Source organism: Trifolium pratense, linkage group LG7 (assembly GCF_020283565.1).
Source record: "Trifolium pratense cultivar HEN17-A07 linkage group LG7, ARS_RC_1.1, whole genome shotgun sequence".
Lineage (NCBI taxonomy): Eukaryota > Viridiplantae > Streptophyta > Magnoliopsida > Fabales > Fabaceae > Trifolium > Trifolium pratense.
The window spans coordinates 24,851,149-24,869,659 of record NC_060065.1 but is presented as its reverse complement, the minus strand read 5'-3'; the positions used below and the strand labels follow the sequence as shown (position 1 = coordinate 24,869,659).

At 37.2% G+C, this 18,511-nt stretch overlaps 1 protein-coding gene and 1 non-coding gene across 2 annotated transcripts; one reads left to right on the top strand and one right to left on the bottom strand.

Annotated features, from left to right (window-relative positions):
- Nucleotides 1-434: 434 nt before the first annotated feature.
- On the bottom strand, nt 435-541 carry LOC123900266. Its single transcript, XR_006805912.1, has one exon. It is a non-coding gene; the product is annotated as a small nucleolar RNA R71 (small nucleolar RNA).
- Nucleotides 542-596: 55 nt separating this feature from the next.
- LOC123896114 lies at nt 597-2,609 on the top strand. Its single transcript, XM_045946545.1, has one exon. The coding sequence runs from the start codon at nt 597-599 to the stop codon at nt 2,607-2,609; it is 2,013 nt and encodes a 670-aa protein (XP_045802501.1).
- Nucleotides 2,610-18,511: the final 15,902 nt, after the last annotated feature.

Here is an 18,511-nt window from a genome sequence, read left to right as displayed (position 1 = left end):
AGCTTTTCTTCTTGCCCTAGCTCCCAACTCTCCTCTTCTCTCAACTCAAGAACACAAGAACAAAAGAAAATGAATTTCTCTTCTCTCACTCATGGCCAAATGGCGCCACTCACACCTCACACAAGGCCCATTGGGCCTCAAGCCCAATTGGCTTGGCCCAATAACACATTAACTCACTCTACTCGCTTAATAACTAAAGTACTCGATAAATAACTCTAGTTATTAACTTAATTAAAATTCTACGTTAATAAAATATTTTAACACATAAAAATTATTAATTTGAAAATTGGGTCGTTACACTTCGTTTATTCCCATTCTCATTAAGGGATAAAGCTAGAGCCTGGCTCCAGTCCCTACCATCCAACTCCGTCGCAACATGGGACGAGTTGAAGAAAGTCTTTTTAGCAAGATATTTCCCGCCTAGCAAAACTGCTATGCTAAGAGCCCAAATCAATGGATTTAGACAAAGGGACAACGAATCTCTCTTCGAAGCATGGGAAAGATATAAAGAAATGATTAGGATATGTCCTCATCATGGGCTCGAAAATTGGCTAATTATCCACACCTTTTACAATGGTCTCTTGTATAATACAAGAATGACAATAGACGCCGCAGCTGGTGGCGCACTTATGGATAAACCATACAACCAAGCCTATCAGCTTATCGAGAGCATGGCTCAGAACCATTATCAGTGGGGAAATGAGAGAACATCCGTAGAGAAGCCTCAAACGAAAGGCGGTATGTACGAAGTAAACGAGCTTGACCTTGTTAAAGCTAAACTTGAAGCTCTAACTCAAAAGATGGAGAGTATGACCACAACACCTGCAGCCACCATGGCTGCAACAATTTCAAATTGCGAACTATGTGGAATTCAAGGGCACAAAATCGCTGAATGTCAACTCTTAACGGAAGTTCCCCCAGACCAAGTAAACTACACTCAAGGAAACCCTTACAATCAAGGTCCGAGGAACCATCCATACCTTTCGTACAAAAGTAACAATGCTCTATATGCACCTGGCCAAGCACCTACTCCTTCACCACCAGGATTCCAAAAACTTGCTTTCAATGCTCCTAGGAAGTCTAATCTTGAACTATTAGTAGAAAACTTCATAGCTACCCAGACTCAAACCAACCTTCAAACTAGTGAGCAAATTAAACAAATAACAAGCAAGTTAGATGTCTTGACCACTCACACTAGGATGCTAGAAACTCAAATAGCACAAGTAGCACAAAAACAAGCATCAACTGCTGCTCCCGCAGGCATTTTTCCAGGCCAACCTGAGCCAAACCCAAGGGGACATGTTAATGCTATTATATTAAGAAGTGGGAACCGATACGAAGGACCAGCCGACCCTAGAACCAATACTCCAACCATACACCAAGACTCAGATGAGGTAACCAAGGGAGAGAGTGAACAAAACATAAAAGATAAAGAAAATAGTGGGGAGGAAATCATAGAAAAGAAGAAACCTTATATACCCCCACCACCATATCAACCACCCATCCCGTATCCTCAAAGATTTGAGAAATCCAAAAGCGAGGGACAGTTTAGGAAATTTGTAGAACTTCTAAAAAAATTGAACATCACAATACCTTTTACGGAAGCCATTACCCAAATGCCCTCATACGCTAAGTTTCTCAAAGAAATTTTAACTAAAAAGAAAAAGATCGAGGATGAGGAAATCGTTATGCTTACTGCCGAGTGTAGCGCCATACTCCAAAATGATATGCCTCCTAAGCTAAAAGACCCAGGAAGTTTTTCCATACCCTGTGTAATTGGAAATTATGTAATAGATAGGGCCCTATGCGATTTAGGAGCCAGTATCAGCTTAATGCCTATGTCCATATGCGAAAAACTTAATTTAGGAGAATTGAGACCAACTAAAATGTCAATACAATTCGCTGACCGTTCTGTCAAATACCCCTTAGGTATACTAGAAAACGTGCCAGTACGTGTAGGTCAATTCTATATCCCTACCGATTTTATAGTCATGGACATAAGGGAAGATTCCAATACACCTATCATTTTAGGAAGGCCATTCTTAGCAACTGCCGGAGCCGTAATAGATGTAAAGGAAGGAAAGCTAACGTTTGTAGTAGGTGAAGAAAAAGTCGAATTTATTTTAACGCAACTCATGAAAGCACCAGCTATAGACGATAGTTGTTACATGGTAGATGTCATCCAAGAATGTAGAAAAGAGAGTGAGAAGGATCAAACTAAACATTCTGAAATTTTAAAAGCTTCCACCCCTCCAACTCATAAAAATGGTGATGACGACCTAGCTAAATGTTTAGAGATTACACAAGTTCCTAAACCTAGCCATGTTAAACCAACTTTAAAACTAAAAACTCCATCAAGACTCCAAAAAGGAACCCCTGTGGCTCCGAATAAATTAAAAGGTCCCGTTTCTAAGAAAATACCTCCCGACATATTAAAAGACCACCCAGAAAATAACATCGCTCAAAATAAAATACCCCCGGGTGTCTCTAAGAAAAAGAAAGAAAAAAAGAAGAGAAGACCTATGAAATGGTCTGACATTTTCAAATGGAGACCCAAGAATATTGAGCATAATTTAAAAGATGTGAGTCTAGAGGAGGAACCATGTTGACCTATAGGGCTAAATAGTCGAGCCAACGACGTTAAACAAAAGCGCTGCATGGGAGGCAACCCATGAGTTTTCTTTAATTTTTGTTTAATTTTTGCTTTCTCTTATTTTTCTCTTTTTTTTTTTTTTTTTTATGACTATCTCTGATGATTCTGTGCCTAATAGAGCTCCCACGCACATTTCTCCAAATGTTGCCGCTGGTGGGGGCGAAAATATTGTTCCACCTGCACACACTACACATTTTTCTAACACTTTTGCAGGTAGTTCCTCCTCATCAAGGCAAAGCTCCATCGATGATGTACTCCATGAGATACGCGCCCAAAACGCACTAAATCAAGAGCGCGATGGATTATTCTATGCCATGCATCAACAACAAGAGGAGATGATGGAACGAATGACATTCATGCAAGCCCAGCAAGACCAAATTCTTCAAAACCAACATGAGATGCAGGGCTATTATCATAGGTGGGAGAGCTCCGAAGAGCACCGTCAACAACAGCTCGACAATGTCATACAAGAGCTAGGCGGTTTGAGGCTTCAGTTCAACAATTTCCAAAATTATCAACATCCTCCCTCATGATCTCTCCACCAGGTTTTGTGCTCCAAAGCTACACTTGAGTCTCAACAGTGAGGACACAGTTGGATTTAAGTTTAGGGGAGTATTCTACCATCCTTACTTTATTTCTCAGTTATTTTATTTTTAGTACAATTTCCCTTTTCGCAAATAAAATAATAGCACTATTTTTGGGTAAATTTTAAATTTTTCCTTTCCTTGAACCAATAAAATTTTTTTTTCCAAAGACTTAGGACAATAGCTCACTTAGAAAGTATATAGGTTAAGAAAAGACGAGAGGCTAAGTTAAGGAAATTAGGGAATTTCACAACAAAATCGGTATTTTTCCAACACCCAGAAGTCTCCCTAGTATAGATATCAATTTGAATAACCATTGTGCCAAAATCTCCTGATTTAAATTTGTTGAATCCTTTAGTAGTTTATCTATCCAGTCGGACACCATCTATAAAGTCACACATTAAGTAGGTTTGTCGATGAATATAAGCGAATCATCTAAGCAAATTCTTAAGGTCATATTGTGGTAATACGGTTAAACCTTAAAGAAAAAAATATATATAAGGTCATACTGTGGTAATACGGTTAAACCTTGAAAAAATATTTATATGATTGCTAATACAAAAATTTGTATCATCAAAATTTGTATCATCAAGCTATTTGCGAGTTGAAAAAGATGAACAAAGACGCTAACCGGCTTTCTTACCATGTGTGTGACATAGATAAAGGGTCTTAATGTGACTGTCTAGAATGAAAAAGGATGAAACAAAGGAGAAGATTTAGATTTTAGTACAACGGCATGATCCGAATTCGATATGTATAAGAGGGAGAACTTTGTGTGTCGTTGAAATACCCTTCTTGATTGTGTAAAGAACCTAACTAATTAATCTTAGCCGATTTGAATTTTTGACCACGTATGAGTACTTGTGATGTTATTTTCCTCTAAGTCTGTGTGTGTGAGTTGCTTCGCATTTCAAATGTTTTCTATATGCAAGCTAAATTGCTTGAGGACAAGCAATGGTTCAAGTTTAGGGGAGTTTGATACGCCTAAAATATGCTATTTATTTAGTTAATTTACTATTATATTTTAATTATTTTTATTTCGATTTCGAAGTTTTATATTATGAATCGTTACTTATTTCTTGTATTTTAAATAAATAGATAAAAAGTGTACGAGTTGAAGAAAGGAGCGAAAACGGACCAAAAAGGAGCAAAACCGGACAAAAAGGGCCACACACGTGCAACCAATTGGGCCACACGTGTGCAGCCCACAAACAACAATTGACGCCTGCCAAACAAAACAAAGTGGCGGCTGCCAAATTGTCCAAAGTGGCGCCTGCCACTTTTCATCACAGCCGTTCCTCAAAATTTAATCAAACGGTGACGCGTGTTTTGCAATTAGTCCCACATCGGGCAGTACACAACATTGGTGTTTTGTATTTTAGTATAAATAGGTCCCTTTTCTCCACTTTCTAGACACACAACTTTGTAACAATTAACTTGTAAAACGAGAATATAACTCGTATAGTTAGTTGGAAAGAATTCTTAAGCCTTTGCGGGAATTCTTTCTAAAGTTGAATATTATTTTCTTTTGTGCCGACGTTATTCCTTGGAGCTTTTATCCAGGTTTTTATTTTATTTTCTTTCTTTTATTTTTCTTTATTGTTTTTATTTATTTATGCTTTATTTATTTATTTGCTTTATGTTTTTATTTCCCGCTTATTTATTTATTTCGTCTTTAGTTTTAGTTTTAGTTATGTCTAGCTAATTTAATATTGCTAGGATGTGTGATTAGTAGCTAGCAGGGTTTCGATAGTTAGTTTGCGCGCTAGTTTCTTTTAAGTTTTCTTTAAGCAGTTTTTATTTTTAAATGACTATAATTTGTCACGAGAGTGAGAATTAATTAAAGTAGGATCAACATAGAACGCCACTTGAGATTTCTACTAGATAGTAAAAACTGAACATTGATTCTAATTCGGAAGAACGCCCACTTAGGATTAGAGTCGATAATTATTTCTAATTCGGAAGAACGCCCACTTAGGATTAGAAGTAATTTAATTATATTTGGTTTTCAAAAAGTACTTTATTAGCGGATGTGAGACGAGAGTTTAGCATCACCTTTATAATCTACAACATTAGTCAAGATTCGCGATAGCTGAGATTAGTGTTTTTAAACCAATATAATTCGAAAACTTAATTGTTTACACCACTAAATATCTAGAAGTAATGCAACTACTTTGTAAAGTATTTTATTAATTTCATGATGAGAGTTGTGAGAGCTGGAAGTGAGAACGGCTTTCGCCTGGAGCATCGACTTTATTAAAATACGACAACTAGGTGGTGTAGTAATTTTACTTAGCACGAAAACTACTTTGATAAGTATTTTATAATTTCATGATGAGAGTTGTGAGAGCTGGAAGTGAGAACGGCTTTCGCCTGGAGCATCGCTTTTATTAAAATACGACAATTAGATGCGGTAGTAATTTTACTTAGCGCGAATTAAATATCGAACCCTGTGAAGCAACTAAGAGCTCATCCTAGCAATACGCTTTATTATTCTAAAAACCCAAAAAAATATTTTCTTTTGTTTTATTTAAAAATTCTACTACTATTTACTATTTAGCCTTAGATTTACAACGTAACATTAGATAACGGTAGGTCGACTATTGGTCTCTGTGGGATCGATAATCTTTTAAAACTACACGCGACAAGGCTGTATACTTGCAGCGCATCAGATAGCACCAACAACAATGTCCTTTACTCTATGATGCTTAGTGTAGATTTTTAAGTTAGCTGGTGTGAGTAACTTTCTATGCTCAATGGACAATCTTCCATGTTCATTTAAGTTTTCAAAAGTTACTCCCAACTCAACCAAATCCCACAACTCATGATCAATAGCAGTAATATTGCTATACAGTCTTTCCTTCCACCACTCAAATAATGATGCATCACCATTAAATATAGGGGCTTTTCTGTTGCCACTATGTTCATGTGATTCATTACTCAAGTAGTCAAAACCAAAAGCATCACCGGCTTCACCGGTTGTTCTAGTGCTACTATCGTCTCCTCGAGACATAGTGTTCTCACAAGATCTTTACTGTCTCACTGTTAAGTGAAAGTAACACACCAGTGCTCTAGATACCAATTGAAGGTGTGAAAACACAAAAAGGGGGGGTTGAATTGTGTTTTAGTCAAGTTTAAAACTTTTTCAAGTTCTCAACTTAACTTCAACAGCAGCGGATAAATAACACAATAAAACAAGTTAAGAGATAGAGAGAGATCACACAAGCAATTTATACTGGTTCCTCTCACAAAACGAGAGTAGTCCAGTCCCCTTGCACTTCCAAGGGATTTCACTATAATCACACAAGATTACAACTGCTCAAGCACACAAGCAAGAGACTTCACCACAATGCTCAAGCACACAAGCAAGAGACTTCTCAAGTACAAATGTAATGAAAAAATAGAATGAATACAACAGCTCTTTAATCAGAACCTAGAAGAACAAATACTAAATATTTGAACTAAAAGTGCAACAACACAGTTCAGAGGTTCAGAGCTTGTATGTGGAATTCAGAGTTTGTTCGTCCGTGTTAATAATCCTTGATTATTTTTACAACTGATTCCTTTAGTATATATATAACTAGAAAAGAGTCGTTGCAAAGATGACCGTTGAAGTAGATAACCTTTTGTCTTCAAGCAGCCTGTCTTGATGCAGTTTGGTTGTAACTAAAACTGAGTAAGAGTTTCAGGTACTTTGACTACTGCAGAGAAGACTTTCCTTATTCAGCTAACACAACTGATGACCCACGTTCTCAAGATAGGACAGATAAAACGAGAGTAGCTGTTCTGATCAGGCTTGAAAGGTCCTTTTCTTCATTGGTAGAAGAGTTGACTTGCAAAAGAGAATCTTTACAAACTTCAAGAAGATCATCAGAGTTTGATGAAGCTTAGACCTTAAGAAGTTCTGAAGACTTCATCGTCTTAAGATTACAACTTCTGAGTTACAACATCTTCTGAACGCTTGCAAACTTCTGAACTCCTTATCTTCTGATCTTTAATCAGAGTTTAATTGAATCTAAGTCCTGCACACTTAAATTAAATTTTTAGTCCTTCCAATTGTTTATTAATACTTTGTTATCATCAAAACCTCAAAAGATTTAGGGGCAAACATTTTTAAATCAATTTTGTTCCAACACTGGTAAGAATGTGACAATTGTCCACCAAGGACAAAGATCTGTTGGGAAGAAACCTTTGTATGGTCCACCAAGGACAAAGAGTAATAATGTATCTGTTACTGGGGAGAAGAAAAAGAGTCTGAAAAGAAAAGTTCATCCTTCTAGTAAATCAGACTTTGAAAGGGAGACAAGTGTAGCTACATCTGGTGGCACATTCAGAAGAAGTGTGAAGGAAGGAAGGTCTGATGAGAACAGTGTCTGATCTAGGTGACTGTTTTGATAAGCTGGTAAGGGAATTTGTAGTGAATGTTGGTGACAATTGTGATGATCCTAAAAACCCTGAGTATAGGCAGGTCTGTGTGAGAGGCAAGTATGTTCATCTCTCTCCCTCCATAATTAACAAATTTTTGGGAAGAAGTGATGAGGAAGTAGCTGAGCTGGAAGTCACAGATAATGAAATTTGTAGAACAATTTGTTGCTGTTAATTGGGTTCCTACCACTCATTCCAGTAATGTAGCCAAAGAATTGGCTAGGTTCATTTATGTTGTTGGAACTAAGGCCAGGTTTGATTATGGTGCTTATGTCTTTTATGCCACTTTGGAACATGCTAAATCTTTTGCTCTGCAACTACCCATAGCATTTCCTACTTTACTGTGTGGTATTGTTCTTGATCAGCATCCAAGTATTTTGATCAGCTCTAATGTTGTCTGTAAGAGGGAATCTCCTCTCACATTGCACTATAGAATAGTTGAAGGGACAAATGTCCCACATAATGTTGCAACATCTGGCAAGAAAACTTCTGACTTCATGACCAGAAAAGAGATGATTGCTGATTCGATGAACCTATGCAAGTTGAAAACCTTGGTCGAAAGAATTATATCTTTATAGTTGTTGATGATTCCTCCAGATTTACTTGGGTAAATTTTATTTTAATGTCTTCAAAGACCTTTGTCAACGCCTTCAAAGAAAGAAGGAGGGTGTAATTGTCAGGATCAGAAGTGACCATCGGAAGGAATTTGAAACTGCTAAATTCTCTAACTTCTACTCCTATGAAGAATTAGTCATGAGTTCTCATCTACCCTCTATGAGCTTTGGATGGGGAGAAAACCAAATGTTAAATATTTCCATGTGTTTGGGAGTAAATGCCATATCTTGGCTAATAGAGAACAAAGACGAAAGATGAATCCCAAAAGTAATGGTAGGAATGGTGATCCTTTTGTTGTTGTCAATGAATCTCATACTATGACATGTTTGTATCTTGAACCTATCAAAACCCCTAATGTCGAATCAAATGTTGTTACTCATGTTAAAGGTTTTGTCAGTTCAAATGTTGTGAGTAGTGCTGGAACATCTGTCAGATGTACCTCTGAAACTTTCAATCTAGTATGAATGTTGTTGTTGTTGGTGACACTGTTGTTGAAATTGTGCATGTGTCATCTTCCAAGGTTGTTGGTTCTGACACTTTGTCATCCCTAACTAAAGTTGTGGTTGAGTCCCCTAAAGGAACCTCACATAAGTCTAATGTCATATCGGATGTTGAAACATCCTGGACCAACCCGTTAGTGTTGTTGAAACCTGTTCTGCAATCCCCCAAACTGATGCTGATATGGTTCTGAGAGTCCTCAATCTAATGAGGATCAACTAATGGTGGTTTGGAGTATTGAGGTTTTGAATGTGGTAGAAGAAACTGATCTTGATGATCTTCCACTTGTCCAAAGTTGTTGCTCAAAGTGTGACTAAAAGAGAACTAGCATGGTACGATTGTTTGTGTGGATGTGCATTCTGCTGAGAAGTATTATATGTGTTCAGATGTGTTATGATCATATGCGATAATGCTCAGATATGTGATGATCAAAGGTGATTACCACTATTGTAAGTAACTATTTCAGACATGTTTCTGAAACCTCTAGTTTGATGTTCTTATGTGATGACAATATATCTATTGTTGAAGATGCTTTTGGTATATGTCTCTTGAGATTGAAACTGAATAATACTCATCGGTGTTGAATAACTTGTCTGTTCTGGTACGAGATGTTGTAACATCTGTCTCAACATCGTGTTATCTCAAGTATTCCAACATTGTGTACAACATCTGTCGCTAAAATGCCAGAATGTTGTTGACTATGAGCCAAATATTGAGGATGATGTTCTGGGCATCATGTCACTTGACAGGAAGAAAGTTGACATCTCTTCTGTCCTCTTAGAATGTTTCATTCATTTTAAAGAAAATGTCTATTTTATGAGTGTTGACTATGGAGTTTGATGTGGTGGATATGATATGGTTCCTCCACTACTGATTTATATATGATGAACTATGTATCCCATGGTGTTATATTTGGTTGTAGTAGCTTTGTGCACTATGTGGTTGATGTGATGAAGATAGTATAGGTTTATGCCTTGTTACTTATGATCTTCATGCTATACTGTTGGAGTTTGGTCATGGTATTGTGGATGAAAGCGCGCATGTTCTCTTTCCACTACTTTTGTTCTCCGTATCTTTTGTGGGCTAGGCCCTGGATTTCTAGCACCTGTATGTGCCTATGGTCTGTAATATGTGCACTCTGGATATTTCTGTTTTTGCTACTCTGTGTTCTGATATGTATGATGTTTGTCAAAATTATGACTAAAAAGGAGGAGTAGTGTGTGTGTGGACAAATGTGTGGACCGATGTTCTTACATTTGGTGAAGTTGTTGTTCTTATGCTTCTATGCTCGTATTGATGTTCTTATGCTTCTATGCTCGTATTGAGGGGGAGTGTGAGTTATATATATATACATGTGTTAAGGGAGAGTAATGCTATTCAGGAGGAGTAGTAGTGTGTAGCTAGCCTGATAATGTGTTCTGATAGCTTATGCTCTGATAGCGTGCTTGATGGTTGTGGGAGTGCTATGTTCTTGATGTGTGATGTCATGCCTGATGTCTAGACATCCTGATCTGATGTGTGAGAATTTATTTTTCTCAGTATGCGGGGGTTTATTTCTCCCTATGTGGTTCTTTTGTGAGAGTTTAGTTCTCTCTGTTATGTAACTTGCACTTCTGATACTGTTATGGTACCTCTATGCCTCTGTTCTTTTGTTTAATGCACACTGACTTTATTTGTCATAATTTGTGGCTAAAAAGGGGGAGTAGTGATCTGTGATATGTAAGATCTATCTGCGTGATGTGTGGACAGATGTGCTGACATCTGGTGTGTATGTTGTTGCGGTTCTTCCTGCGATGTGTTAATCTTCTAGGCCTATGTCTGAGCGGAGTAAATGTTACCTTCAGCTCTGTGTGATGTGCATGCAAGAATTCCAAAAAGCATTTAAATTTGTAGCATAGGGCATGATCATAATCATAGTCATAGAAATATGGATGATTCATTGTGCTTAGTCATAATCATAGCAATATGGATGACTTTTATGCTTAGGATCACAATCATAGAAATATGGGTGATTTGGGTCACAGTCATAGCAATATGGGTGACTTAGTTAGTTACAATCATAGAAATATGAGTAACTTGTACATGCTTATTTATGAATGCACACATGTGTGTCTACAACAACTATTAAGCATTGATCACTCTGATTGAATGCTTCTGCTATTACAAGGATGTTGTAGTTCCTATGGTTGACTACATTGTATGCTTGTGCTCTGTCATGCACAAATTCAGGGGGAGTGGTAGTATGAATAAGTGACAAGTGTGATGCCAGATGCTGAGACATCTTGGCTTTATTCTCTGGTGGCTGGGAATTTATTTTTCCCTGGTGATCTTTTGTTGAATGGATGTACTCTAATTGTAGGAGTTTATTTCTCCTATCTTTGAATCCACTGTGAGAGTTTATTTCTCTCTATCTGCTCTGTGAGGATATATGTGTTCACTCCTGCTGTTGCATGCCTCTGTTACTACCTACAAGTTATTCGTAGCTGAAGAGCTCTCTTGGAAGTAGCTTAGTTGTGTTACTTTCTTTCCTAGTTGTGGGCTCATGTTGACTTGAAGGAAAGTATGGATTGTATCTCTCTAAAGACTGGTCTAAAATTGTTTTAGCCAAAATTTGCCAAAGGGGGAGATTGTTGGGTTTTTGTATGTTGGCTACATTTTGCAAAAACATCTTTTAGCCAAGTGTTGAGACATGTGTGCGTACACCAAGTATTGAGACAGATGTAACAACACTTGTATGTCTGATTGTTCGCGCTAGCTAGCGTTTTTATTTTCTACTCAATCTTTCGAAGATTTGATTGAAGAATTGTTTCGTGGTTTCTTACTCAACAAGGCGCACGTGATCAATGTGTTTCAGAAGGCAGCTGAACCCTAGTTCTATTTTCTAAAGGAATAAAATAACTTTTAGAAAATATAATATTTGTTTCAAAAATATATCTTGTGAAGATTGCTGCAGAAAATATAAAAGATTTATTTCAAGCAACCTGTAGGTAATGAGTTGATTATTGTACTTGGAGGAAGCTTTTAAGCAAGTCCAAATTGTGAACTTAGTCGTTGGCTAGGTGTTAATGTCATTGAAGTGTGTCTTCATCTTTGTCAAGGAGAGTGTCTCCATTATGTTGTTATTGAAATCCTTACTGGTTGTAAGGTTGAGGGGAGTGAAACGGGGTGTCATATCTAGGAGTTCCTAGGTAGAAGTGTCATTGGGTAGGGATTAAGTGAGGAGTTGTAAACGGGTGAGTTTAGCTCTGAATTAATACTGCTGATAGTGAATTTCCTCCTGGATTGGTATCCCCCAGATTAGGCTGTTAGGCTGAACTGGGTTAACAATTATGTGTGTCGTTTATGCTTTTCAGTATATGTTTTTAATGCTCTGTTTTATTGTTCTTACTGCTAAGACAAGTGTTACGACAAGTGTCTGCACATCGTGGACAACACTTGTCTACTATGTACCAGAATTTCAATTTCAATAAGCTGAAAAATAATAATGCATCACTTTTTACGGACATTTACATATAGCAGCAACACACATAACATACTCATGTTGTTTAGATTCTTATCATGTTAGTCTTTCGAATAATAGAGATTTAGAAAGAGTCTCTTCGAAGACTATAATTTGCCACGTTATTTCATGTTATAGAATCAAAAAAATAACAAACAAAAAATAAAAGTCCTAAATATCAAACGAAAAAAATATATCATATAATTTGAAAATAAGTTTGTTGTTTTTTGAGAAAATGCATCAAATTTAAAGGATATTAAATACCTGTAAAAGTGACGCATACCCAGCGAGCCCCTTTGTGGTAAAGACAGAAGCATCATTCAAGGTATCATATAATTCAACCAACGCAATAGCACCCCAAGCAAATCTACCACATGTAGACAAAACCCTAAACATCGGTAGATATTTTGCATCCACGCGTGTAAAACTCTTATCAGTGCAAATGGTACAGCCGACCAACAACAACAAATACGACCTAGCAGCACAATCATAATTCTTAACTTCACACTGCCTTATGTAGTTATCAAATCGCCATTGTTGAGAAAAATATCCACCTCGCTGCTTTCTTGTCTCTCTGGCCGTATACTGAATATTGACACCCAACAAATCAGCTGTAAGTGCCGCGGCTTCTTCCTCCGTGAACGATGACCGTGTGTAAAAGTCACCCCTAATCGGAATATGCAACAAACAGGCAACATCATCCAGTGTAATTGTCATTTCACCGAATGGCATGTGAAATGACGATGTCTCTGGGTGCCATCTCTCAACAAATGCGGATATAAGATTCGGATCGACCTTGTCCAAACTGGTCCGCTCAAGTGGACTCAACCCAGATGCAGTCATCCAACCTTCAACAATTGGTGGATGTTGATCAGGAACTCATTCGGCCAGTTTGCTACCGAGAGATGCTATCTTTAATTCAATTCTTGGTCCATGACGTTCCTACATTATATGACAAAGGATTGTAAATAAGTTTATCACAATTACAACTATTTTGGTCATATTATGGGTGACAGAAACCAGAGAATAGCGTAGTAATTAAGTGAACAAAACAAAACAAATGCAATAAGGCAGCAAGTAAGTGAACAAAACAAATGCAATAGCTATTTATAAATAATACTAGGTTACGAGTGTTACCAAAACATTAAGTGAATTTTTTCATAATTTTTGACCTGAGATTCTTTCCCCAGACATTGATCATAAGATACATCCTACTGCTATACATTTCATTGAACTTTAACTAAAACTATAAATAAAAATTGATTACCTCGCCAAACCATACATGACGAGCAACGTGCTCATGATACCGTGTCAGAAGACTAGTATCAATCGGTCCTCCAGGCCACACCACAGGCTGCACCACAGGTGGCACCTCCGGCACAAGCTCCTCTGCCTGGCGCCGTAGAAACTCTTCATGTCGGAGATCTTCGGAACGCCTAATTCTACCATCGCGTCCTCTGATACGCGCCACTGATAAAAAAAACAACATTCATTAATAAAAAAATGCAAATACAGTTTAAAAATGCATACCGGAACACTTGGGTTCGAGTATTCCGGTATGCAAATATTAACAAGCGAAACAGATGAGAAATTTTCATACCGGAACTCTTTTTTCAAGTGTTCCGGTATGAATATCATACCGGAACACTTTTTTTTTTTTTTTTTTTTTTCAAAAATGGAGAGCATGGCATCATAGTAATTCATCGACATCCCAACTATGTTGGCACCTCAATGCACTACCACTCCTCTACCATCTCATCAAAAGTATTATTAGAATGAAAAAACAAGAGAAAGGGTGGGGGGCATAAACCAAACCCACCAAAACAAGATTAGCGAAAGCGATAATTAGACAAACCAACTCTATCTCTAAAGAAACTCTCTCTAGTGCAACTTGGTAATTGATCCCACCAGACTAACCCATCAACAAAAAAACCCGCATTAGCTAATCTGTCTGCACAAGTATTTCCTTCCCTATAAATATGAGAAAATCTAAAACGAAAATTTCTAACGATATGAAGACAATTTTTCCATTTAACCTTCAGCTTCCAAGGGACCACATTCACATTAGTGAAAGCTTGAACTAAGAGGATAGAGTCACATTCAAGCCAAAGACGGGTCCATCCTTTAGCAGAAGCAAATTCAATAGCATAAATTGCAGCGCAAATTTCAGCATAAAGAGAGGTTGCAACACCAATGTTAGCCGAAAATGCACCTAAAAAAGTACCAAGATGGTCTCTAAAGATGCCACCACAAGAAGAAATACCTGGAGAACCTCTAGAGGCTCCATCAGTATTGCACTTCACCCAAAAACTAGGAGGCATGATCCAATTGACTTGTTTAATAGATGGCGGAGGGGGAGGATGACAATCAACACCAAAATGCTTGAGGATAGAAAATTCTTTTATAGATGAGTACATGTGACCTTTGGAATAATGAGCTGCTTGATGAATAAGACTTTTCACATAGATCAGATCACGAGAAAAATAGGGATAAATATCATTAAATCTGACATTGTTCCTGCATTTCCAGACCTTCCACAAAATATTGACAATGGCTGCAATAATGAGATCATGTAATTGAGGACTCCAACCTTTGTTACATATGCCAAGAAGGGAATCAAAATTTGAGAGATCAAGAGGCATGCCTAGCAAAGAAGATAACCAGTTCCAATACTGCATTATAAAGGGGCAGCGCAAGAACAAATGAGTACCAGTTTCGTAACTACTTCCACAAAGACTGCAACAAGAAACAATCGTGAGGCCTCTTTTGATCAAGTTATCATCAGTGGCAATAACATTGTGCATAATTCTCCAAGCAACTAAAGATCTAGAAGGAGGAATAAAAAGTTTCCAGATGAACTTGGTCCAACCTAAACATTGAGGGGGCTGCATACCACAAGAATATGCAAGTTTAAAAGTCAATTCTCCAGAGATAGAATCTTCCCAAACTAATTCGTCGGGTTCCGGTATGGATGGGAGAGAAAGAGCATGAATATCGCAAGTAATAATAGGAAATTGTTGTTTAAAAATTTCAGGTAAAGCCCAAACTTGATTATGAACGACTTCTGCAACTTTGGCATTCACCAGATGCAAAATAGGATTAGGAAGTGGCTCCAAAATTAAGTCTTTTAATTTGTAACCAAGCCAATTATCATTCCAAAATGAAGTAGATAAACCGTTACCAATTTGCCAAATACTATGATCACGAACCAAATGTAAAACATGTTTCAAACTTGACCAAATAGATGATGAAATCGCATGATTGATGGGACTAGAATTACGAAAAAATCTGCTTTTAAGAGTGATAGCCCATTGTTTGTCAGATTTAATCAAGTCCCAACAAAGTTTAAGACAACCAGCTTTGTTCACGTCTTTTAGTTTTCTCAACCCAAGACCACCAGCTGAAGTAGGAGTACAAACTCTGTCCCAAGATAGAGTGACCAATTTCTTCTTATCTACACTACCAGACCAAATAAAATTTCTAATACAACGATCCATCTGCTTAATCAAACCTTTAGGCCAGGAATAGACCTTGAAGCTATAAGTCAACATGCCATGAATCACAGAATTAACAAGTTGAACTCTTCCCATCATAGACAAAGAATGACCCTTCCAAGAAGCTAGTTTAGATTTGACTCTATCTGCTAAAGCCTGAAGATGAATGTTTTTAGGCTTCCCTTTAAAGATAGGAACTCCAAGATAGTCAAAAGGCAATGAACCCAAAGAAAATCCAAGAGTATTGGACAAAGTATTTAATCTGGTAGGACTAATAGAGCCTCCATAAAGTTTGCTCTTATGAGGACTAACCCTCTGGCCCGAGTTAGCACCATATTCTTCCAACAAATCATGAATGTTTCTAGCATTTTTTTTAGTAGCTTTACAAAAAATCATCAAGTCATCAGCAAAAAAAGAGTGGCTAGGAAGAATAGTTCTACCTGAAGTAATACAACTTAACTTGTTATCATCCACAAGAAGAGAAAGATGTCTGCTCAACACTTCTTCTGCAATACAAAAAAGAAGAGGGGATAAAGGATCCCCTTGTCTGACTCCTCTAGAACAGCCGAAAAAGCCAACAGTTTTACCATTAACCAAGAGAGACAATTTTGCAGAATGAAGAATAGTGGAAATCCAAGAACAAAATTTATGATTAAAGCCAAAAGCCTGTAGTACTTTGAGAAGGAAACTCCAATCTAAAGTATCAAAAGCCTTTTTAATGTCTATTTTCATAGCCATATTACCCCCGAAAGATTTTTTGTCCAACATGTTAATGGCCTCGGAGGCTATACAAATGCATTCATAAATATGTCTTCCTTGTACAAACCCTCTTTGATGTTCTGAAACAATTTTAGGAGCAAGCACCGCAAGTCTGTCCGCCAAAATTTTTGTAATAAATTTGAATTGAAAATTTGCCACCGCGATTGGTCTAAAATTTTCAATAGTATCCGCACCTGGAAATTTAGGAACAAGAGCCACATGACTAGAATTCAGATTGGGTAAAATCCAACCTTGACTGAAAAATTGAGTGACCGAGTCCACAACATCACTGCCAACAATATCCCAATAATTTTGAAAAAAACACCCCCCAAAACCATCAGGGCCGGGTGAAGAAGAACCATCCATATTAAAAACAGCTTGTTTAACTTCTTCAAAAGAAGGAATTTTGGTCATCATATCATTATCTGCAACAGTTATAAGATGAGGTATAGTGCGCTCAATAATATCAGTAGGAGCACAGTTATTGTTACTAGCAAATAATTCTTTGCAAAAATTTAACACATGATCTTCAATATCATTAATGTCTTCAATGTAATTATCCCCTGCCTTGAGTCTAATCATTCTATTAGATATATGCCTTATTTTAGTGAGCTTATGAAAATAACCAGTGTTTCTATCCCCCTCAACAAACCACTTGGACCTGGACTTATCTCTCCAAAAATGTTCCTGCACTCTTAAAGCATCATTCAGACTAACTTGAGCAAGTTTTTCTTCATCACCTAAAGCATCCGTGTAACCAGAATCATTAATAATTTGTTGAATAGAATCAACCTTAGCAACAGCATTTGACACTTTGGTGTTCACATCACCAAAAACATCTTTATTCCAAGATTTAAGAATAGGTTTCAAAGATTTCAATTTTGCTTGCAAAATAAACATTGGACAACCAACAACATCTTTTTTCCAATGCTCAGATATAACACGCTTACAATCATCATGAGACATCCACATACTTTGAAACTTAAATGAAGATAGAAAAGTTTGAACATCAGAATCAAAATTAAAAAGAAGAGGGTGATGATCAGATTGAACCTTAGGAAGAGTACAACAAGAGACAAAATTCCAAGTGTCAATCCACATAGAGTTGCAAATGACTCTATCCAAACGAAGAGCAGCATAAGCAGGACCTCTCCTAGCATTGGCCCAAGTGAACTGGTTACCAAGAGTATCAAGATGAATAAGATGATTAGAATTGGTCCAATTAGAGAATTCATCACAAGAAGTTTTATTAGGTAGACATCTGCCATATTTTTCGTGAGCACCTAAAACAGCATTAAAATCACCAATCATGCACCAAGGGCCAACAAAACGAGATTGAAGGGAATTAAGCTCCGACCATAGTTCTCTCCTATTCACATGGGAGGTACTAGCATAGATTGCAGCAATATAACATGTTTGTTGATCAAAAGTAAGAGAGAAAACCACGTGTTGTTCTGACAACTGAAGCACCAAGGGATCAATATTGAGGTCACAAAACCCCCAAAGATTAGGAATACCGTGTCTTCTAAAGTTGAGAGCAAATCTTTTAAGATTAAGAGGTCTCAAAAAATCACCAGGAAATTGAGCATAAGATATCATAGGTTCAGATATAAAAATAATATTCGGTTTATGCTTTAAGCATAAATTTTTTAAAACTAACCTTGTGTCAAGGTTTCCAATGCCTCTGGCATTCCAATAGAGAATCTTCATAAAGAATTAAGTTGGCTACCCGTCCTAGACCGGGTGTGTAAATCAGGTTTAGGAGTATATTTTTTATTTTTACCCCTACCTTTCTTTGAGGTGACAACAGTGTATTCCCCTCCTTCATCTTGTGAATCGTCAACTTCATCTGCCCATGATGATGGATTCTTATCTAAGTGGCGGTCTTTCTCATGAACAACTGGAATGTCACTTGTTTGCTCTACTATCCGAGGATTCAGAATTTCATGATGTTGTGCATGATCCACAGTGACATCCACATTTT